The sequence below is a fragment of the Notolepis coatsorum genome (assembly GCF_963971535.1).
Source record: "Notolepis coatsorum genome assembly, chromosome: 7".
Classification (NCBI taxonomy): Eukaryota; Metazoa; Chordata; class Actinopteri; order Aulopiformes; family Paralepididae; genus Notolepis; species Notolepis coatsorum.
The window spans coordinates 8487501-8512602 of record NC_140171.1 but is presented as its reverse complement, the minus strand read 5'-3'; the positions used below and the strand labels follow the sequence as shown (position 1 = coordinate 8512602).

Genomic DNA, 25102 nt, shown 5'->3' with positions numbered 1-25102 from the left:
ACACATTCATTCCATTTAATTACACAACACGTAGTTCTGACCAAGCGATCTGATTGGTCAAACAGGTGTTCCAGCCATGCTGATAATTCCTATAAAGCATGGCTCCCCTAAAGTGACTCCCCAGGTAAACTACTGGTAGCCAGGGAGCTACAGAACATCTTTCTCTCTCTATCCTGGATTTCACTCTCGCCATATTAAAGTATTTCTTTTATTAAACATAATTATTGTATAAAAGCAATAATACAGGATTCAACAGCATTCTTTACTGTGACCGTGGTCACTTTGACGATGCTGCGTCACCGTTGTGCCCATAACCACAGTATGGCTGCATGTTAGCCTAGCTAACAATGAATGGAAGCGGACATGACCGGTTAGCCTTCGGGAGAGGTGTTAGTTGGACAATGCCTAGGCTAACCGGTTATGTCCGCTTCCATTCATTGTGCTAAGCTAGGCTAACATGCAGCCAGATAGCTTTCTACTGAACGCACAGAGAGGAAACTGGTATCTATCTTCGTGTCTTTTGTTTTTGCAGTGCTAAGCCTATATTAAATATTATAGCTATGGATCTAATAACAACGTCGATTGTCAGTGAGTTTCTTCCGGTCAACATGCAAAAAACTGATAATTTTTTCATCCATACATTTCCGTTTTATACCGTGGTGAATATGAGTATAGTTTTAGAGTGATCCTGTGTAATCCCAGGAAACTCCGGCAAACAGCGCTTCACTGCATTTCATTATAAATCGTGCCATTTCTCGCCTGATTATTGAATCGATCTGAAATCAACGCTAGATTATCGGTATTATGTTTCAGCATGCATGCACGAAAGGGTGGGGGGGGGGGGGGGGGGGTCGTTTTTCTATGCTTCAAGCGCCACCAACGGCATACATTACACAGTACATTACAGACACACGCTGCGATCGCGGAGAAAAAAATATCGGATCAACGCAAGATTGATAACATATAGTCCTTACCTTGTCTCTGATGTACTGCAAAAAGAATAATCCAATTATCTGATCGCCATTCCAAATATCCACAGCGATCCTGTGTCCAACGTTATCCAGCATTGCACATGAACGGGCAGGCGGGGGCCCTTGTCGATGCCATCCCTATAAGCGCTTGTTTTGCCGGAGTGTTTAGAACCCGCCCCCACACCGCAGCTTGGCCGAGAAAACAAACCACATTGTTTCAAATGGAGTGCAATAGCGGCCGCAAGGCATTAGGCGGCGGTATCGGGACGTTGCAGTCTCAGACAGAGTGCTACACAGTCATACAGCATAGCAGGATGAATTATGAATGGAAATAGCTAATAAAAGAAATAACGACACAGAAACGTAGATCTACGTTTCCGGCACTCAACCGCTGGACCACAGAAACGTAGATCTACGTTTTTGGCAATCATAGGGTTAACACCATCATCTATTTTAGACTCATTTATTCTGTGGCTTCAGTTTGTTACCTTGGGAACAGCAGCCTGAAACAGGAAGTCTTTCACCAGTACAGCGGAGGTGTTCACGGTGGAGATGACCACTACGGCAATGCTGGGCTGTCCTGGGGGCGTGTCTTTGGCAAAGTGGAGGGAGACATGGACCCCACCCTGGTCAAGCACTGTGATTGGCTCTAATCGACCTTCCAGAAACAAAAAAGACAAATTGACGCTGATTATCAACAAAGTACGTAAATCCGAGCCAATAAGTAGCCAGTGAGTCCTTCAAACAAGGAGCATGAAGCCTAGAGGTGGAAAGTAACTAGTTATAACTACTCTAGTTACTGTACTCGAGTGCAATTTTAAGTAATAACTTATAAAGCTGCAATAACTTAGATTTTTTAATAGTATTTTACACATTTTCAAAACGACTTATGACCACCTGCTATCGGAAGGTCTCATTGAGTCCTTTATTCCATCATTTATTTTCTTTGTTGACGAAACCTGGCCCACGCTTTAGCTCCGCCTATTTTATAAACCTATGCATTTAAAACGTTTATTTTTTAATTACATCAATATTATGCTGTCAGTATTGTGTTTGTAGGTGAAGTATTTACCTACCTTGTTTAACAACCAGGAAATGCCCAAGAGAAAGTTGTATGTATTGTAGTTGGAATCTTGGAATTCATGCACAAGAATGATAATTTCTTTCACCAAATCTCTTAGTTAGAACCAGTTTGTGCCAGTAAAGCATCTTTATGTTGGTATGTGAAGAGGCTTGGTTTATAATGGAGACTCGTGGCCCTTATTACAGAAGGTCTGTATTATTTCATTGAGTATTTAAATTAAATTAAATAATATTATTCTATTTATTTAATTTATTTTGGGCTTTCTGTATTTTTCACCCATCCCAATTTAGTCGTTATAGCAAATCCCTTCCTGGTCGTTGCGCGCATTGCCCCACTGTCGGCCTGGGGAGGGTGTAGAACTACCACACGCCTCCTCCGATACATGTGGAGTCGCCAGCCGCTTCTTTTCACCTGACAACGAGGAGTTTCACTGGGGGAACGTAACGCCCCGACCGACCAGGACTTATACCCCACCGGCTTCCCACCCGCTAACACTGCCAATTGTGTTAGTAGGGACGACTGACCAAGCCGGAGGTACCGCTGACAGCTGGACCATTGAGGATTTTTAAAGTAGTAGGCTACTAGTTTTACTTGAGTATATTTTAGTTTTAGACAAGGATACCTGGATGAAGGTTCTTGTACCGCAACATTGTTCTGAATAAAGATGTTTTTTTTTTTAAACTTTATTTTTTAGCGTTTATCGCTTTTCTGGTCAAGCATGACCGACAGAAACAGGTTGAAATGGGATGTAGAGCAGGGGAAGACATTCTGAGAAATGACGGCGGGTCCGGGAATCGAACTCGTGTCCCCCAGATCCGTGACGAACACGGTTTTCCCTGACGCAGAAATAGAGCCGAGATATGCGGTGAGCTACGGGAGCTCCCAATAAAGGTAAAAGAAAAAGAAAAAGAAAAAGAAAAAGAAAAAGAAAAAGAAAAAGAAAAAGAAAAAGAAAAAGAAAAAGAAAAAGAAGAAGAAGAAGAAGAAGAAGAAGAAGAAGAAGAAGAAGAAGAAGAAGAAGAAGAAGAAGAAGAAGAAGAAGAAGAAGAAGAAGAAGAAGAAGAAGAAGAAGAAGAAGAAGAAGAAGAAGAAGAAGAAGAAGAAGAAGAAGAAGAAGAAGAAGAAGAAGAAGAAGAAGAAGAAAACCATACAGGACATACTGGGCTTAATGGTCTCCAGGGGCACATGGACGTCCCTCAGCCAGCGTGGAACACACACGTTCTCCTCCGAACTCTCTGGAGGTCCCGACACTCCCATTGGCCGGCTCTGTGAGTTGGATGGCGATTCTGACCCTGCGACTGGTTGAAATTGTTGAGGTAATGACCTAAAACGAGGAGAGAGAAAGTCAGTCATGTGACAATAATACGGTAAGAGGCTGAGGCCATGACCGCACGTTTTAGACCCCCCTCTCTTTCTCCCTCTCCCTGATTGATTGATTGAAAACTTTATTTAACAGATTGCAGAATGGGTACACAATACAGTACGGCTCAATGCACACAATTGTTAAGGGGATGCAGACCAGAGAAAGACTTTCGTCCCCCATTTTCAATTCATCATAACTTTTATGACATACCTTTCTCCCTCTCTCTCTCTCTCTCTCTCTCTCTCTCTCTCTCTCTCTCTCTCTCTCTCTCTCTCTCTCTCTCTTTACCTATCCATCCATCCATCCATCCATTCATCCTTACCTAGTGTGTGTCCCATTTGAAGCACCTCCACGGGGTCTCAGTACATGGTTTGTCTCTCCACAGGGACCAGCTTCCTTCGTTAGACCTCCTCCACTAAGCTGATGGACAGGAGAGTGGGGTCATGAACACAGACCAGATCGGAGATGTGCAGAGTGTTTTTGAGCCACTGTCCCTTTTGCCCTGATTGGCCCAAATTACCCCTTTTCCTTGTTATAAAATTATAATGGACTGGACTAAAAGCGCTTTACAACTTATTCACACACACGCGCTCGCGCACACGTGCAAGGCACCAACCAGCTTGTCAGGAGCCGTTACTTAGGACTTGCCCGATCTATCTCCTGAGCCACTGCCAACATAATATTTAAATGTCTATTATAATTATTATGACAATTATTAGCAATACAGTCTGCATATTCTCAGTAGATTGAGAATCCAGTTGATATGCTCAGCCATTAATGCTCTTCTCTCTTAAGAAATTCAGAAAACGCAGTGGACTGAGGCTGGACTGAGTGGCTCAGGAGGTAGAGAGCGGCCCTCTGGTAATCGGAAGGTTCCTGGTCCGATTCCCGCTCCTCCCGGGCAGCATGTCGAAGTTTCCTTGAGCAAGACACTTAACCCCCTAACTGCTCCCGATGTTACTTGCATGGTTGCCTCCGTCGTCGGAGTGTGAATGTGAGAAAAGAGATTGTAAAGCGCTTTGGATAAAAGCCGTTATATGAATGCACCATTTGACCACCCGTCTGCTGCTGACAGCTACAGTAGTAAATGGTGCAGATGCTCCTATTGTTCATTTGAGACCTTGTCCCTGGAGTGGATTCAAGTGGAGGCTCACCTGCATTAGCTCGTCGTAGTACGTCTTTGGCGTCTCTGGAGACTTGCTGGGTTCTTCTGAGAGCAGATTATTTAAGCCTGTAATAACAGGACAGATGGCTGACAGGTCAATACAACCGCACGCAATACCCGCTGACCACTAATAGTTAACACAATGGTCCATTAGACCAAGAGCAATGATCCCAGAGAGGGTATAGGTTCACTGTGATTATGGAAACGACGAGAATCAAGAGTATCTCAAGTACAAAACACCCTTTGGGCTATTGTACTTTGAAACTACTGCAATGAATTTGTATTTGTATTTATTGGTTTAAAATACAGAGACAGTGCATATTAAGGAACATTTTACTGTAAATATGCCAGTTTAGCCAGGTTGGCTAATTGGCAGAATGTGTACTGTCTGAAAGGTTAACAGGCTCATGGTAATAGTGTGCAATGTACATAGGGTGTGAAAAACAAGCGAAAGCTAGAAGGATGGTCAACTAACTCTCTGATTACCATGGTAGCTTGCATTGCAACATAAAGCAATTGTTCATAAAGAATCAGTAACAAAAATCCGGCAACACTTGGGAGAACAGTGGAGAAAACATCCAGATCCATCCAGACCCTCTCTCACCCTCTCTCACCCTCTCTCATCCTCTCTCACCCTCTCTCACCCTCTCTCACCCTCTCACCCTCTCTCACCCTCTCTCACCCTGTCTCAACCTCTCGCTGCTCTGGCAGGGCGTGCAAACGTTTACAACAATGTTAGCACACTAACTGGCTAAGGTTGCTAACAAGCTGAAAATAAGTCATAGTCAGTATAGCAAGAATATCAGAAGATTTCATTATTTTTAGATGTATATTGATTACCAAGCCACTGTCTTGGCAAGGATTGTTTGTTTGCTTGCTTGCTTGCTTGTTTAAAAATATTATTTTACATTCCAGTTTTTCTCTATTGTTCTCTAAGTGTTGATAGATATTTGTATTACTGACCAGGCTTTGCTTGAATCAAGCACCTTGATATAGTCGTGAAGTTGCCTGAGGTGTTTACTTTGTGTTTTTTTTGTTAAAGGTATGGTGAAATGGATTCACCTATGACCTTTTGTTTTATTTTCTATTGATTATGTGATATATGACTGATTTACACTGAATGTTTCAGATATTTGTATGTGTATATATAATAATAATTTAATAATAATAATTTAGGACCTGCTCAGAGGTCATCATTCGGCACGCATGCGATGCATGAATGCGATTCGTATCTGCGATTAACCCATCCCGTCGTCCTTCCCCCCCAAGGGCAGCCGGGAGCAGACAGGCGTCAACGTGAGCCGCGCCAGGGGACCAATCCAAGTGCTCCTGTCCGTCTTCGTCAAGGACGCCACAGCATTAGCGATCTATTGTTGTTGTGCATGTTTTTCCATTGGGTTTATCTTATCGGGGGGGAAACCCTTGCGAGCACGGGGAGAACATGCAAACTCCACACAGAAAGGCCTGGGAGATGCCCCACCTGGGTACCTGGCATCATGGAAACCTGGTCCCCAAGCGGGAATCGAACCCTGGACCTTCTTGCTGTGAGGCGACAGTGTTAACCACTACACCACCGTGCCGCATATATCTGTGAGGACCCCAGGAAGAATAGTCAACACGTTTATGATGACTAATGGGGATCCTAATAAACATAAACATAAACATACTGTATTGTTTACAAGCACACAGCTTGCCATGAGGAATAGGAATCATCAGCATGGCTGCGATGTCAGGGCTACCCGCCCCTAGCAGTGAGACTTATAAGAGAGATAAAGAGACCAGGAGACCAGAGGATGGAAGGCGAGAGGAGTAAAGAGGACCATACTGTACCTAGTTCTGTCAACTCCAGCGAGAGGAGGTTACTGTCCAGACGAGAGCGAGGAGGACGGGGCGTGGGAGAGGGGGAGAGAGGCAGGCAGTCGAAGGAGAGGAGGGCAGGGGGCGAGTCGGCTCGACGGACCGTCTGTGGGGAGTCCAGCGCTGACAGGTCGATGAGGCGATAGCTCTTAATCTCTCTGGGGCTCATGGGAGCTGGAGGGAGAGGGAGGGAAGGAGGGAGGGTGACTGAGGGAGAGAGGGAGAGAGGGAGGGGGGAGGGAGGGAGGGAGGAAGGGATTGAAAAACATATCACAGTATAAAAAATACAACCTTGAGGATTGTTGAAAAAGGTTAATCTAGTCTTCTTAGCTTAAAGGGGAACTATCTTATAAATGGCCTTTTTGAGTGTTTAGCATTGTTTCCTAGCTATGTGAACTTATATTAATATGATCTATGTCTCAAAATTCTCATATTGGCGCATTCTTCCAATTCTCCTCTCACAATATTCACCCTCACTGAACTGAGTCATTTGAAAATGTGATGATTTGTGATGTCAGAAAGACACCGCTGCATGTTAATGTTGAGATACAAGATGAGCTGCACACAGTGGCTGGACCTGGACCAGGGCCCTCATTCATCAACGTGGACTTTGACCTTGACCTACTTCCACACGTAAGCACGGAATTTAGAACTAGCGCACGCACAGGGAAGTCGGCATTCATCACACGTGCGTAAGCAGGCTCTACGCACACCTGTCATGATGAATCCCACCTTGGCCCTGCGCCGCAGCTCGTGCACGCTTTCACGTATTTGCATACCAAAACCGCCCCGACCAACCAAATATGGTCAGGCCCTCCCCTTCAAATACCATGAGGGAATCCCTGTGCGTGGAATGTTGGAGGATGGCAAAGCGAACGAAAAAGAGAAACTACACAGACACCGAGGTGGAGGTCCTCGTAACGGAGGTGGATAAATAAAAGGCGGATTTGTAAACGGTGATGTCAGATATCAACGGCTCCCTAAGACCATTGCTGCAATTCTGCCTGGACAGCTCAAAATACTAATAAAGATCGTTCGTTGACCACTGTTTGGCGTTGGTTGTGTTGTGTGTCATTATAACCGTGCTGTACAATATGAATGCCTTTATTAGTTGTGTTCGATTGGCTATATGATTTTTAGAGGCATCTATTTTGTTGTCGGCTAATAAAGACCGCGCTGGAATATGACTGCCTTTTCCCGTGTTGTTTGATTAATACCCACGGATTAAAGTTCTCCTCAATTCTATTCCAAATCGCGATGGATCTCCCGTCAATTTTCTACCTGCTGCATGATTTCTAGAGGCATACTACTACAATCTATTTTGATGTCAGTATTGGGTAGCCTATATAAACAATATAATACGAGAGCATATACAAGAACAATGAATCTCACTGCATGTATGATGTATCCTGCCTTTCAATACATGAACTTGAATTCCATCATATAGTCTGTCCACTATCTGCATGGTGTCATTGCAATGCGTTTTCTATTCTTTCTTGTACAGTAAAAAGGGGGAAGAACACTATATTCATATGACTTATTCTGCTTACAGCTTCGAAATTCCACTTGTTTCGTTTAACGTAAAGCCTTTTAAATATAATCAAAACGTTCCCGTGTTTCGGCGGTCTGTGCGCAAAATAATAACGAGTTGAGCTTTATGATTTATGATGAATTGAAAATGGGGGACCCTGATGTAAACAGGACGAAAGTTGGTCTGCATCCCCAATTAACAATTGTATGTACTGAGCTGTACTGTACTGTACCCATTCTGCAATCTGTTAATAAACTTTTCAATCAATCAATCAATCAAGCTACGCGGAGCGCAGTCAGTCAGTAGCCTACACCCCGTATATTCCGATAACGCTATATAAACCATGAATGAATGAATGAATGAGAACTTTATTAACAGATTGCAGAATGGGTACAGTACAGTACAGCTCAATACATACAATTGTTAAGGGGATGCAGACCAGAGAAAGACTTTCGTCTTGTTTACATCAGGGTCCCCCATTTTCAATTCATCGTAACATATATGACATGCTGCATTCATTCTGAGAGAAAGATCTATTATTCCAAATGCTATTTATAGGGTTTTGACCATAATTACACTACTGTTGCTATTTTACAATGAAATATAATGAACTACGGTTCATAGAACATCCAGTGTTATTATGCACAGAAGCTCATTTCCTTGTTGTAATAATATATTCTACCACTGGGCGCGAGGTACGCCAGGTCCGAAATGTGCGTAGATGTAAGCACGAAGTCAAGTTCAAGTTGAAGTTGATGAATCCCACTCTTTGCTTAGAAATGATCGTACGCACGGGTTACGCACAGATCTGTGCGTAGAACACGTTGATGCATGAGGGCCCTGGAGCCCAGGCTCAAAACGGCTTGAGATCTTGAGGTAGAAAAATGCTGTTTTTGAGGACTTGATTAGAAATACAAAACAATGAATAAAAAAAATATATATATTACAGAGGTGTTCCATAGACTCACAGGAATTGTGTAAAAGTGCCCAATTAATGAAAGAAATAGTAAAATAGTTCCCCTTTAAGATAATATGAGCTATTTGTATATACAGACTATTTTATGCTTATTATTACACTTCTGGAGAAGGTATGTGGATGACATTTTGGAGAATGTCAAAGCAGGACACACAACTTACTGACCACTTCAACAGAATAGGCAACATACAATTCACACATGAGGAAGAAGAAAATAAACATAAAACTTCAACTTACTGAAGGGGAGACAAAGGCATAAAGATGAGGTTCCACAGCAAACAACTAATATGGACGTCAGGAAAGTGAGGAAACCAACTCATACAGTCCCAACACCTGCTATAGGGACGTCAGGAAACCAACTCTCCCCCTCAACCTGCGTCCAGGTCACTCAGGTCTGGCAGCCAAAACCTCCTCGCCATCCCACGCACCAGGCTGTCGACCATGGGGCGCCGTGCTTTTTCCGCACTGGGGAATCAGGTCCATCAAGGCCTCAGTCTCCATTGCTGCCTTCAAGGCCATGGCCTTAAAACCCATTTGTTTTGCTCTGCCTTCCAATAGGGCCCGTTTTTTAATCTGCTCCTATGTTTTCTTTATTTTATTTAAATTAAAAAAAAATTAAAATGTTTTTATGTTTTTTTTAATCCACTTTTTCTCCGCTTTTTCTATTTTTCTCCCATCCCAATTTAGCCGTGCCAATTCTTCCCTCCCCTGTATTGAATGTTGCTCGCATATGCCCCCCACTGGTCGGTTGTAGGGAGGATAGAAGCCTTGCATCACGTGTCTCCTCCGGTACACGAGGAGGCAGCCTGTCACATCTTTTCACCTGCCAGCGCGGACTCTCAGTGGTGAGGTGTAGCGTGTGGGAGGCTCACACTACCCACCCGCCATTTTCCTGTCTCTGCTGTGCAGGCGTCCCCCAACCGACCTGTAGGAGTCGCTGTCCCGATTACCACCCATCGACTCCCACCCGCTGACTCTGCCAATTGAGTTAGTATGACGGCCGGCCCGAGACGGAGGCAACGCCGACAGCCGGAGTCGAACCCGGTGTCTCATGCGTTGGTGACGAGCGCAATGTCCGCTGCACCACCCAGCCGCCAAATGTTTTTATGTTTTAAACCTTTTTTATCTTTTTATTTTTATTCATTTGAATGTTTTCTTGTTTTAAACTTTTTTTTTTTTATTCTATTTTTAATTTTGTTTTACTTCTGCTGTGAAGCACCTTGAGAGCTCACTGAGTTTAAAGTGTGCTATATAAATGAAATCTATTATATTATTATACAGACCAACACCTGCTATTATGGACATCAGGAAACCAACTCATACAGTCCAACACCTGATATGGATGTCAGAACATCCCACAGCCCATAACAAACGTCAGTAGTCCAGACTTTATTCGACCAAGCTACTGTACCATGGATGCCTGAAGACAGACAGGAGGAGAAAAAACACATCAGAAATGCCCTCAGCGGACTAAGCGTCTGTCTACCACAGAGACAGTGGGATCTAATAGCTGCGGTACCTCCGGCTTGGTCGACCGTCCATACTGACACAATTGGCAGTGTTAGCGGGTGGGAAGCCGGCGTGGGTGGGTGGGTCCTGGTCGTTGTAAACAGCGACTCCTACAGTTCGGTCGGGGCGCCTGCACAGCGAGGGAAGGATCTGGGAGAGGTATAGTGTGACCTTCCACACGTTACACTCTCCCAGTGAGAGTCCGCGCTGCCAGGTGAAAAGAAGCGGTGGGCTGGCTACACATGTGTCGGAGGAAGCATGTGATAGTCTCCGCCCTCCCAGACCGACGGTAGGGGGTAGAGTGCGCAACGACCAGGAAGGGGATTGGGAATTGGCATAACGACTAACATTGGGATGGGAGAAAAATGGATAATAAAAAATATTATAAAAAAAAAATGCCCTCACCCATTGCCAATACGCAGGATGGGCCATTATTAACCATGTACAACGACAGGTCCTAATAAACAAGGACACAAAGATAAAGGAAAAGAAGGACACCGTCAACAGAGAAAACATCGCGTAAAACACCCGGTGAAACCCCACACCAAACTATGCCAGTTACCCGTACATCCCGAGAATAGAACTGACACAGAGAAGAAATGTGACATGATTTTTTTGAAATCCTATGCCTTTCATATAACAAAACATCAGAGAGACGGGTCGAGCCTTCGTGAAAAGAAAACAACAGCGGAAAGAAAGCGAGAAGGAGACATCTGGAGAACATACTGGTGCAAAGAAACAACAAGCAGATCAGTAATATCTTGAATCAGTCATATAAATGATCCCTTCTGAAAGCAAGAGACACCCGTGTTTAAGGAGTCGACAGAGATCAACAGAGATGGGGACGAGGAGGCTTATACTGACTAACCCACACCTGGAGTACTGTCCACTCCTGTCGGATAACAACGGACAGCAGTGTCTCGTCACGTCCAGTGGAATAGATATATGACCAGCTGACAGCACGTGTCACAACAACAACAACAACAACACCTGTGATGCTTCTGAAGACGGTGGTGGAACTAGAGCACAAACTGGTCAAAGTAAAAGGTTTACAGTCATAGGAGCAGCTCATAGTATAAACACCCTTGAGGAGCAGAACAGAGCAGAGCAGGACACACAGGCAGCATTTGGTTCACAGGGGCCATCAAATAAACACATAAATAAATAAGTTAAGAAAATATACGTATTACATCGAAGGCCAACGAGCAAAACCTCCTATCTGAAAAATTCACTTATTTTTTTTTAGAAAACTACCCAACACAATACACTGTTTTTTGGACTATATTACTATGTGTGTTAACAATACCGACCAGGTATTAATGTCTCGCAAAGTGCAGATAGGAGGTTTTTCCATTTTTTTTGTATGCAGATATGAGGTTTTGCTCTTTGGCCATCAAGTATTTATAGATTTATTATATATATTAGGGGTGGGGGAAATCAAATCAATAGAGCGATATATCGTGATATTTTGTATGCCGATATATCAATACACTGTATCAATCTAAAAAAAAGAGAGGACATAAAAGGATTTGGTGAACGGGTGAGGAGTGACGTGAACAGACTGAAAACCTTATCTCATTAGATGAAACGATGTTATATATATAAAAAAAAAAATGCAGATGTTGAAAAGTTCTCCGTTGGGCACATTTTAACCCTTTCACTGCCACACTACCAAAGGGTTAACCCTTTCACCACCACACTACAGGCGGTGCACCGTCTGTAGTGTGGTAGTGAAGGGGTTAACCTTCTGTAGTGTGGTAGTGAAAGGGTTAAATCAAGATGAAATAAGCATAATGAAAGGTTTTGGAGGCCTACCGTCATATTTACATCCCACTCCATTTGCTGCTCCATTTTGAACTCCTCCTCCTCCTCCTCCTCCTCCTCCTCTTCTTCCTCCTCCTCCGTCCACCTCTCTCCTCCCCACTCTGTCTCTGAAGGCATTTGCTACCAGTGTTAACTTGTCATTGGCTGCCAGGATCTGTGCCAGCGCCGAATCATCATCCATGGTGTCACTCGCCAGGCGGAACAAGCTGGGCCTCAGCCTATCACAGCGCTCGTACAGGGCCTGCGGGGGAGGGGAGTGGAGGAGCAAATCTCTAGTGTTTATTTATACTGTGTATATATTAGGGCTGACTAATATATACGACTAATCGATCGACTAATCCTTTTTTTCTAATCTTATCATTCCATATACGTAGTTGCTTAATGTCTGATTTAAGTTAAGTTGGCCAATCATAGTCGACTATACAATAGGGGTGTAAAGGTACGTGTATCCGTAACGAACCGTTTCAGTATTGGACCTCAGGTTCAGTACGGCTGTGTACCGAACGAATACAACGGTATGTTAACCACTAATAATAATAAATTATTATTAAAGTTATTATTATTATGTTAACCACTAACGACCGTCCCACCGGGGGCTGTTTTTTTCACAATCTAATCAAAAAGAAAATAATAATAATTTTGTCTGTTATTTATTTCAATACAGAATATTCGTTGACAGCCCTAAGAACAATTAGTTACTGCACACTACATCACTCCTGAGTGGAACATGGAAAGACAAACTTTCCCCCACTGTACCGAAAACCCATACCGAACCGTGACTTCAAAACCGAGGTACGTACCGAACCGTGGTGTTTGTTGTACCGTTACACCCCTGCTATACAAATCCTTAGTTGGGGACAGGCCTAGTATATATATATTAGGGCTGACCCCTATTAGTCGAATAGTCGACTAATCGATCGAAAGGAGCCGTAGTCGACTGCCAACCTCTTAGTCGAATACAAAAAAAAATAAAGTAAAATATTATTATTCTAATTTTTTTTTATCATTCTTTCCAAAAGAAAAGAGGCCTAGAAGCGTGGCTAACGCTAATGGCACGCATACCAGAGGCTAACTGCCTAAGAAAACAGGCACAGAGGCACTGAAAGAGGATTTCACCCATCTAATGAACACACTAGACTAGACAAATATCAAGATGTATCCATCAGTGGACCAATTGCATGCTTTTGCAGAGGACAAGAAGCCTTCAGTCGACTCCTTCAGACATTAAGCACCCCCCACAGCCCAAATGGAATGATAACAAAAATATATATATATTATACTATTTTTTTTCATAATCGACAAATCGGCAAATTTCGGCCAATCATAGTCGACTATCCAAATCCTTAGTCGGGGACAGGCCTAATATATATATATATATATATATATATATATATATATATATATATATATATATATAATGTACCTTCAACTCATGGTTGTGCTGTGGTGAAGCTCCGGTCAGACTGAACTGGTCCAACAGCTCCCTGAGCTGCCTGGTGCTGCTCTCCACCTCCTCCAGGGTCGACGCGCGCTTCGACACTTTCTCTGCCTTCTCCTGCTCCTGAGAGACACACACACACACACACACACACACACGCCCCAGTGAACAACCAAACCAATGTACGCACACAGAGACATACCAAATACATGCACACACTGCTACTACCTCATGTACAAAATGTCTTTTTTTATTACATGGCGTTTTAACATTCGCCGAAATGCTTGATTGTGATTGGTCAATAGCCCCCGACAGCGGTGAATTTTTTTTCGATAACCACCGGTGATTATTGTTTTTCGCAGCTGGAGTAATCAAGCCCCACTGACACACATTGTTTCAGTGCAATCAGACACACCTACCGGGCTGCCGGCGATAATAATAATCACTTTATTTGGGCTGACAACCAAACCAAACAACCAAACCAATGTGCGCACACAGACACATACCAAATACATGCCAGTGAACAACCAAATCATACAAACGTATAGTTTGACTTACAGTTGAATGCAGACTCCTTGTAAACCTTCTCACGTTTAAAAAAAAGTATTATTCTCAACAAATCCTATATTTTTTAGCTGATCAATTACATTATATTGGAAATAGTTACTCTCATTTCACCAGACAGGCGCTAAAAGGTGACCTGGTACTTCCTCGACCAAGGACTAATCATTTTAAATCCACAATATACATTTTTTACTTCCTTTAAACTTTCAGTTTTTTCTCTCTCCTTGTTGTAATTGTATTGCTAATTACATTCTGTATTTGTATTCTGTTGTATTATTTCCTTGTGAGGACCCCAGGAAGACTAGCGGTCATTCATTTGACAGCTAATGGAGATCCTAATGAAACAGAAAACACATACATGCAGGTCACTGAATAATCTGACCACATCCCTCACTCACACAGGATACTAGGGCTGAGCCCAAACGTTCGAACGTTCGTTCGTTACGTTGGCAATAGAATTCTAAATCAACATTTGAATTTTTAATTTAATACATTTTTTGTTTTTTTTTATATATTTTTTTATCTATTCATTCTGTTTAAACCAATGGGGTTTTTCTTCACAGTTGCAGATAAAGATTAGGCTACAGTATTATAGTATTAAAAAAAACTGATGAGTTATATAAAGTTGATTTAATTGATTTAGTTGGGCTGGGGCTTCTCCCTGGGCTGGGTCTGGGGCTGGAAAGTTGATTTAATAAAAAAAAAATATACAAATGTAATCAGATTAATCACTTTATTCGAATTGAGGATTTAGTTTGAGGATATGTATTAAAAAAAAGAGAATGTATTAAAAAAAGAATTACATTTTTGTTTAATAATTTTTTTTATTATTATTAAAAACATCCGTTCAAAAAACCCTGACGAAGTTCGAATCCCAAAAACAGGCTTTGGGGAAACAGCCTTACAGGATACGGCCCTGAAAGGGGTTGATAAGGTGCAGCATCTCACCTCTCTGATGGTGTTCTTGATCAGCCTGTTGGCCGTCTGCAGGTCCTCAGGCCGCCCGCTCTTCAGTAATCTGGCTAAGAGCTGGAAGTACGACCAACACATTACTGTCTTCACTCCATCAAAACACAAACTCCCAAACAAAGACATGTCGATTATTTACCCGCCCACAAGCTCAAACGCGGCCACTACCACCAACACATTTACCAAACTGATACAGTAATAATACATTAATTATGTCCTGTTTTGCATGTAGGCAGTCCTTTCCACCGTCCGACTGTTTATTGTCTACCCCAGTTCTCAGGATCTAACACCTAACTATCTAACTATTAGACAATATCCCAATGTACCCAACCCCCCCCCACACAACCCCACCCAACCTCCTCCAATGTACAGTTTCTACGTCAAATGTATATACTCCCTTTTCTTGACTCCTTCTGTATCACAAACAGTACTGTATTTGCAAATCTGGTATGTCATAAATGTATAGATGTAGCAGTACTGAATATCTGTATGTCATGTATGTCATATATGTCCTGATGAATTGAAAATGGGGGACCCTGATGTAAACAAGACGAAAGTCTTTCTCTGGTCTGCATCCCCTTAACAATTGTGTGTATTGAGCTGTACTGTATTGTACCCATTCTGCAATCTGTTAATAAAGTTTTCAATCAATCAATCAATCAACACAAAGGCTATGTAATACTTCAATACTCCAGCCTCTTTGACGTGGGACCAGAGACAAGGGCACGGCTACAAGACACGGAGTTGGACCTCTGATGTTACACGAAAGAGAAAAGAGACTTCAATACTACTGAAGGATTGCCATATCAAATCTTTATAAAAACCCTCTACTACCAAAGACTGTTAAGTACTGTAGTATCACATGTTTGAAAGGTCTCTAAGGAACAGCAACTGGTGTTGGTACTGTACCGTTAATATTGAAAACAAAAAGCACCCAAAGGTTCACAGTTTAAAGGTACAATCTGTAATGCTGTAAAACAGCAAACTCTAGACAACTTGCTAGTTTATATAATTTGCATATCATTATATACTATCTGCAGCAGTATTATAATAATATGTGTTACTGTGAGACGTGGTGTGGTATCATAATAATACTTGTTACTGTGAGACGTGGTGTGGTATTACAATAATACTTGTTACTGTGAGACTTGGTGTGGTATTATAATAATATGTGTTACTGTGAGACGTGGTGTGGTATCATAATAATACTTGTTACTGTGAGACTTGGTGTGGTATTATAATAATATGTGTTACTGTGAGACTTGGTGTGGTATTATAATAATATGTGTTACTGTGAGACTTGGTGTGGTATCATAATAATACTTGTTACTGTGAGACTTGGTGTGGTATCAATAATAATACTTGTTACTGTGAGACGTGGTGTGGTATCAATAATAATACTTGTTACTGTGAGACGTGGTGTGGTATCATAATAATACTTGTTACTGTGAGACTTGGTGTGGTATCATAATAATACTTGTTACTGTGAGACGTGGTGTGGTATCATAATAATACTTGTTACTGTGAGACTTGGTGTGGTATCATAATAATACTTGTTACTGTGAGACTTGGTGTGGTATCATAATAATACTTGTTACTGTGAGACGTGGTGTGGTATCATAATAATACTTGTTACTGTGAGACTTGGTGTGGTATCATAATAATACTTGTTACTGTGAGACGTGGTGTGGTATCATAATAATACTTGTTACTGTGAGACTTGGTGTGGTATCATAATAATACTTGTTACTGTGAGACTTGGTGTGGTATCATAATAATACTTGTTACTGTGAGACGTGGTGTGGTATCATAATAATACTTGTTACTGTGAGACTTGGTGTGGTATCATAATAATACTTGTTACTGTGAGACTTGGTGTGGTATCATAATAATACTTGTTACTGTGAGACTTGGTGTGGTATCATAATAATACTTGTTACTGTGAGACTTGGTGTGGTATCATAATAATACTTGTTACTGTGAGACTTGGTGTGGTATCATAATAATACTTGTTACTGTGAGACTTGGTGTGGTATCATAATAATACTTGTTACTGTGAGACGTGGTGTGGTATCATAATAATACTTGTTACTGTGAGACGTGGTGTGGTATCATAATAATACTTGTTACTGTGAGACTTGGTGTGGTATCATAATAATACTTGTTACTGTGAGACTTGGTGTGGTATCATAATAATACTTGTTACTGTGAGACTTGGTGTGGTATCATAATAATACTTGTTACTGTGAGACTTGGTGTGGTATCATAATAATACTTGTTACTGTGAGACGTGGTGTGGTATCATAATAATACTTGTTACTGTGAGACTTGGTGTGGTATCATAATAATACTTGTTACTGTGAGACTTGGGAGTGGTATCATAATAATACTTGTTACTGTGAGACTTGGTGTGGTATCATAATAATACTTGTTAGTATTGTGGAGCAAAACTGTAGTATCATGACAACAATAATACAAACAGGCACACACACAAGAGCACGCACACAAGAGCACGCACACAAGAGCATGCACGCACACACACACACACACACACACACACACACACACACACACACACACACACACACACACACACACACACACACACACACACACACACACACACACACACACACACACACACACACACACACACACACACACACACACACACACACACACACACACACACACACACACACACACACACACACACACACACACACACACACACACACACACACACACACCGTGGCCTTGTCCTCCTGGTCAAAGATGGAGTCTCCAGTTCTCTGGGTGGGAGGAGGCATCACAATGGTGTCTGGCAGTTTAGGATCTTTCTTCACCAAACCTGAAACACCAGAATCATCATTCAACTACCAATCATCATCATCATCATTATCATCATGTTATTATTTGAATTAAAACAGAGAAGAAACAATGAACATGATATCACTCGGATTTCTCTACTAGCTCTTAAAGGTAGAATCTCAGGTCTGGAGAAATGTACAGTTTAATAAGTTACTAAACTCCATCCCACCCACACACCGGACCAAAACAAAAAATGTAAACAAAGTACAATACCAAGCACTACCTTTTGCCTAGAGGTCGCTGTTTGACTGCATTGCGGATTCTACCTTTAACCCTTTACACTACCACACTACAGAAGGTTAACCTTTCACTACCACACTACCAGACGGTGTGGTAGTGAAAAGGTTAACCTTCTGTAGTGTGGTTGTGAAAGGGTTAACCCTTTGTCGTGTGACAGTGAAATGGTTAACCTTCTGCATTGTCGCAGTGAAAGGGGTTAACCCTTTGGTAGTGTGGTAGTGAAAGGGTTAACCCTTTGGTAGTGTGGTAGTGAAAGGGTTAAGGCAAGATGCCAACTATTATTCTCTGTCAAATAACTTTAATCAAAACTATTCTGGTTACAGAGAGCAGGCCATACCTACCACACACTAGCTATGTATGACACATTATGGAAGTGTATTCAAAGTGCATGCGTTGTGGTTTGAAACGTGGTGAAGGTTAAGTGTTGCCTTCCTGTGTTGCGTTGTGTGCAGACCTTGTTTCTTCAACATGCTGTAGGCTTCTTGGACCTTCGATTCGTCTTTGAGCCACAGAGTCCAACTGTAGAGAACCTCAGTCACTCTGACTTTAACCGTCTGTGGGCTCCACACACCCAGGTACTGCACGCACGCGCACACACACACACACACACAGACACACACAGACACACACACACACACACACATTGAAAGAGTCAATGTCAAAACACGTAAAAAAAAAGAATTATCTACTTTTTCTCCCCATTTTTCTGTTTTTCTCCCATCCCAATTTCGTATTGTCCAATTCTACCCTCCCCTGTCTCGAACGTTGTTAGACCATGCCTCCCACTGGTCGGCTGCAATGTGGACCAAGCCTTGCATCACGTGTCCCCTCCGGTACTCGAGGAAGCAGCCGTCACATCTTTTCACCTGTACAGCGCAGTTGCTTCCTGATTCTACTGTACAGGCGCACCAACCGACCTGTAGGAGTCGCTGTCCACAACGTCCGATCCCCACCCACCGGCTTTCCCACCCCCTAATACTGCCAATTGTATTAGTATGAACGACCAGCCAAGCTGGTGGCAACGCCGAGAGCTGGGCTCGAACCCAGCATCTCCTGCGTTAGTGGTGAGCGCCTTGCCCACTGCGCCACTTAGCCGCAAAACACGTCAATTTAACCCTTCAGACAAAGAACCATACTCAAGTACTCAACCTATACTGTCTTTTTATTTCTTTTCGTGTGTTTTTTATGGCATTTCTGCTTTTTTTTTCTTTTTTTTTTTATGTATATAGGACAAATTCAGCTGTATTTATAAATTCATAAAGTTGAAATTAAGCATTACTAAATGCGTTTGAAATGGAATAAAAACAAAGTTACAACAAATTATAATAGTTTATATGCCTTATTTATCACATCTGTGACTATTATGGGCTATTTGAGTGATGGGGTACTACTGGCGGGACTGCCGATAAACAATGCGGCCCCCCAGATAGAGTGTGGACATTTAGTGGCTCTCACCATATACAAAGTTGCCCACCCCTGCTCTCGTTGATGTTCATAATATTGCATGGTCGTGTGATACTGGATCAAAACTGAAACTGCAATTTACTACTGACATTCTCAAATAACAGGGAGGCTCCACCGCGCAGTGGCTTGTTTTCAACAGGTGGGTGAAAACAGCAGCCAAACAGGAAGTGTCACCAGAGCACACGCACAGTTTAGGCTTTTATTTCTGGTGCACTGACCGCCTTGACTGATGCTGTGCTACTGCAGCTTCATCATAGCCTTTTGTCATTCATTTAGACAACAAATCCATTGTCTCTAATATGTGACACGATAACACAGTAATATGGATATATTGCCCAGCGCTAACATCAATGAATTAATCACCTACATGGGACCCGCTAATACCAACACTGTACCATACCAACACTGCACAATACCTATCTATTATATACATTTGATTTGGAAATAGTAGCGTGTCCAGGCAAGAAACGCCAACGCTTATAGTAGAATACACGTAGCGCCCTATAACTCAGCTTTTCAGGAATTATCCCGGATCACTCCTAAACTATACTTATATTCACCACGGGATAACGCGCAAACGTATGCATGACATTTTTTTCTCTTTTTTGCATGTTCGACGGAAGAAAGTCACTGTCAAATGGCCATAGTATTGTCTCCATAGCTATAATATAGAATATAGATATAGCTCTTCAAACATAGTGACGCACAGTGAAAATATGCTATGGAAACCTGGCACGTTAGCCACAAGGACCAGGCTAATGGCTGGCGCCCAATGTGTTAACACCGACACTGCTTAATACCAACACTGCACCATAACAATCTGAAATAGTGTACTATGTACGAGAGAATAATACCATAACCATACTAAAATATGATACTATGAAATATGATCAACCACGTGTAACATGTCAGGAATCAAAGTGAAACAACTTGATTCGATGCCCTTTTCACACATAGAAGGATGTTACATCTCTCTCACGGAGAAAACTGGATTTCACCATAATTTCATCATCATTTTTGTTCAATGATCTCAAATCAATGTTCAATATTGTAAAAAGAAAATCGTGCAAATGTAGGAATAGCATATGAATTTAGCAGAAGAATGTGTGTGGGGGGGGGGGTGAATGAGTAATGCTCTCCCCCCTCCTCTCAACACCCTCTTAACTGCACTGTTGATACCAATGTACCTATCTCAAGCCTGCCCCTTTTTCTTGATCCTCCAATCACAACTGTTGCTTCAGACTATTGGTTTATTATATATATATATTTTTTTTTTATCCTCTCTTTCTCCTCTCTTTCTCTGTTTTCTCCCCATCCCAATTTTAGTCATTGTGCCAATTCCCCCCTCCCCTGCCTGGTAGTTGTGCGCATGTTCTCCTACTGGTCGGTACAAGGGAACCCTGAAGTCATCCGCACGCTTCCTCCGACACGCGCGGCGACAGCCAGTGACTCTTTTTTCACCTGGCAGCGAGGACTCTCATTGGTGAAGCGTAACGCGTGGGAGGTCACGCAAGCGCCCAGACCTGACCTGTAGGCGTCGCTGTCCACAACGCCAGATTCCCACCCATGACTTCCCTCCCCCTAACTCGGCCAAACGAGTTAGTATGACGATCAGCCCAAGCCAAGGCAATGCTGACTCCGGGAGTCGAGACCGCAGCCTCTTGCATTGGTGACGAGCGCAATCTCCGCTACGCCACCTGAAAGCCCGATTTATTATATCTTTAAAAAAAAAAAAAAAAAAAAATATATATATATATATATATATATATATATATATATATATATATATATATATATATATATATATATATATATATATATATATATATATATATATATATATATATATATATATATATATATATATATATATATATATATATATATATATATATATTTACTTGGAGCCAATCAGATTGCTGCAGACAGCTCCCATCTGCACAGGTATCTCACAGCTGTGGTCAGTGAGATGATTTCCTATGAAACCTATAGGTTTTACTAATGTAACCTCTGTCTCCAGATCAGCTGTACCTTTGGTGACAGGACCTTGATGAGCTCATTGAGGAAGCGGAACTTCACGGCCTCGGTGTGGAACCTCTTGCCACAGTTGTTCATGCAAGCCTCCAGAACCTGAGAGAGAGAGAGAGATGTGGGGGAAGGGAGAGAGGGTGAGGGGAGAGGGGGGGGGGGGGTGAGAGAGAGGTGGGGGGGTGAGAGGAGAGGGGGTGAGAGAGCGGGAGAGAGAGGTGGGGGAGAGGAGAGGGTGAGAGAGAGGTGGGGGGTGAGAGAGAGAGGGGGGGGGGTGAGAGAGGGGGGGTTGGGGGGTGAGAGAGCGGGAGAGAGAGAGAGGTGGGGGGAGAGGAGAGGGGGGGAGAGAGCGGGAGAGAGAGAGAGGTGGGGGATAGAGGAGAGGGGGTGAGAGAGCGGGAGAGAGAGAGAGGTGGGGGGGAGAGAGAGAGAGAGGTGGGGGGGGGAGAGAGAGAGGTGGGGGGTGAGAGAGAGAGGTGGGGGGTGAGAGAGGGGGGGTGGGGGTGAGAGAGAGGGGAGAGAGATAGGGGTGGGGGTGAGAGAGAGAGGGGAGAGAGAGAGGTGGGGGGGGGGTGAGAGAGAGGAGAGAATGAGAGAGGGGGTGAGAGAGGGGGGAGAGAGGTGGGGGGGGAGAGAGGTGGGGGGGAGAGGAGAGAATGAGAGGGGGGTAGAGGGGGAGAGAGAGAGGAGGGGGAGAGAAAAAGAGAAAGAGGGGCGAAAGAGAGAGAAGAGAAAGAGAGATGGGGCAGAAAGAAAGGTAGACAAAAAGAAAGGAAGAAGGAAAGAAAGAACGAAAGAACGAGAAAAACGTTCATCTCTTACTCAACACACAAATAAGCGACAACACTGTTCTCTCTGAATGACTCTGGTTAACCATCTCTGAGCATCACATGACAGAGGGATGTGAACCTTGACAAGCAATTCTTCAATGAAACACTACAGCTCTCTAGGGCTGCCTTAGAGTAAAGAGATTCTTAGTTGAATAATAGACTAGTCATTCGACCAGTCATGGTTTCGGGGAATTGATGAGTTTGGTTTATCTTACAAATCTGTAAAATTGTGTTTCCTGCCCGCAGAAGGACCTCTTTAAAGTTTAGTGCTTACCAGATGTACTCATTATTTTACCAGATGTACTCATTATTTTACCAGATGTGCTCATTATTTTTCAGTAAGAGAAAAATAAAAGACAAATCAACTAAAAAAGTCTTAAGTCAACTAAGACCAAACCGACTGAATAACCAACTAAAAGGGATCCTTATCTTCCACGTATGGACAACAAGCTATGTACGTAGTGATTGTTTTTACTATAAACACACATCGCAATCCTAAAATAAAAGTTAGTCACAGCCAGGCACGTGCAGAGGGGGGGGGGGGGGGGGGCTTTGGGTGCCCAAGCACTTGCCCATGTGCCCATTGATGACCAAAGACAAAGTGCCCTTTTTTGGCAAGGCTTTTTATTTTATTTTTATTATTATTATATATATTTTTTGTTGTAAAGAGCAATGCCCATGGTCCTCAATCAAGAATAATTTTAATAATATTATAAATAAAATTTTATATATATTTTTTAGTTTTCTGTAAAAAAACTGCTTTGACACCCGAATTTCCCCTAGGGGATAAATAAAGGATTATCTTATCTTATCTTACATTTAGATAAATCCCAAACTATTCTAAGGCATAATCATATAGTATGATGCAGTTTGTTGTAAGATTCCGTGTTACATTCTCTGAATATTGGTTGCTAATGCTATAGTTTGGCTGGTTACATTACGCTGTGGTTGGTGTTCTAACATTTTGATACATGTGCCCTTTTAAAAATGTGAGCACCTGCCCCTCTAAAGGTCTCTGCACGGCCCTGGTCACAGCCCTCCCTCCCAGACCTCACTACCCCTATGTAACGAAGTCATTACAGAGATGAATGGATGGACTGCACTTTTCAAACCAATGGATGAACGCAGAAAGTCTCGCCATCCAATCACGATGGGTCTATATCTCAGAACACAGAACTGATGTCAAACTACAGCAGGGTTGGGGTCAATATACTGTGTTGTACTCGCGTGAGTTATGATAGGATATGAATATATGTGATAATGCTATGACAAAAGGAATATAACTTTACTTTCTCAGCTGTAAGTCGATTGCTTCCAGCCCTAGTTGAGGAAGGTAACTGGCTAACTCCGATGTTCAGTATAGCACTGTGGTCTTGCAAGAACCTTATTGAAGGTTTACACCATTATCTATGTTGTGAGCAAGTTTCATGACTGTGAGACCGTTCATTTTAAACCCAACGTACAATATATCTTCAAAGATACATGGGTGTCAATCTGAAAATGAGATCTCTGAAAGATTGACCCTTTTTGGAGAAACTTTTTTATTAAAGGGGAACTATTTTACTATTTCTTTCACTATTTGGGCACTTTTACACAATTCCTGTGAGTTTATGGAACACCTCTGTAATTTTTTTTTTTTTTAATTCATTGTTTTGTATTTCTAATCAAGTCCTCAAAAACAGCATTTTTCTACCTCAAGATCTTAAGCCGTTTTGAGGCTGGGCTCCAACAACTGTAACCCTAGCCACACCGTCTGCCACATTATTATGCAGCTGAGTCTCTCTGACATCACAAATCATCACATTTTCAGATGACTCAGTTCAGTGAGGGTGAATATTGTGAGAGGAGAATTGGAAGAATGCGCCAATATGAGAATTAGAGACATAGATCATATTAATATAAGTCCACATAGCTAGGAAACAATGGTAAACACTGAAAAAGGCCATTTATAAGATAGTTCCCCTTTAAAGTGTGTGTATGTATGGTGGGACGGTGTGGTATTCTTACGGTGAGCGCCTGCAGGGCCTCTCTCTCCTGGGGAGACTGGATCTTGTGAGCCAGGAGACGGGTAGCCACCTGGGGGCTGAGGACAAGAAAGGGATCTTTAAACACTTATAAAACCTACAATATACAGCACATCACATTGTCTACTTTGACTATAAGCTGGGAAAGGGATTTGAAACACTTACAGTATGCATAATGCACATCATAATATCTGCTGCTGTCTTGATTTTGAACTCTTACAGTAGCTATGCATATCACAATATCTGCTGCTGTCTTGATTTGAAACACTTACAGTATGCACATCATAATATCTGCTGCTGTCTTGATTTGAAACACTTACAGTATGCACATCATAATATCTGCTGCTGTCTTGATTTGAAACACTTACAGTATGCATAAGTCCTTCCTTTCCAG

General features: G+C 42.4%; 1 protein-coding gene across 1 annotated transcript in view; it reads right to left on the bottom strand.

The window, feature by feature from the left end:
- The window catches only part of LOC311231364 (ADP-ribosylation factor-binding protein GGA2-like), a 38030-nt gene that overhangs the window by 7928 nt on the left and 5000 nt on the right, over positions 1-25102 (bottom strand). Inside the window, exons 3-14 of the mRNA XM_084317931.1 lie at positions 24692-24767; positions 21858-21956; positions 18817-18940; positions 18002-18102; positions 15231-15311; positions 13704-13841; positions 12272-12521; positions 6414-6647; positions 4573-4649; positions 3741-3838; positions 3216-3379; positions 1460-1629 (exon numbers count right to left, since the gene is read on the bottom strand). Coding sequence (XP_084174057.1) covers positions 1460-1629; positions 3216-3379; positions 3741-3838; positions 4573-4649; positions 6414-6647; positions 12272-12521; positions 13704-13841; positions 15231-15311; positions 18002-18102; positions 18817-18940; positions 21858-21956; positions 24692-24767 — 1612 coding nt within the window. The remainder of the gene's footprint in view (positions 1-1459; positions 1630-3215; positions 3380-3740; positions 3839-4572; positions 4650-6413; positions 6648-12271; positions 12522-13703; positions 13842-15230; positions 15312-18001; positions 18103-18816; positions 18941-21857; positions 21957-24691; positions 24768-25102) is intronic.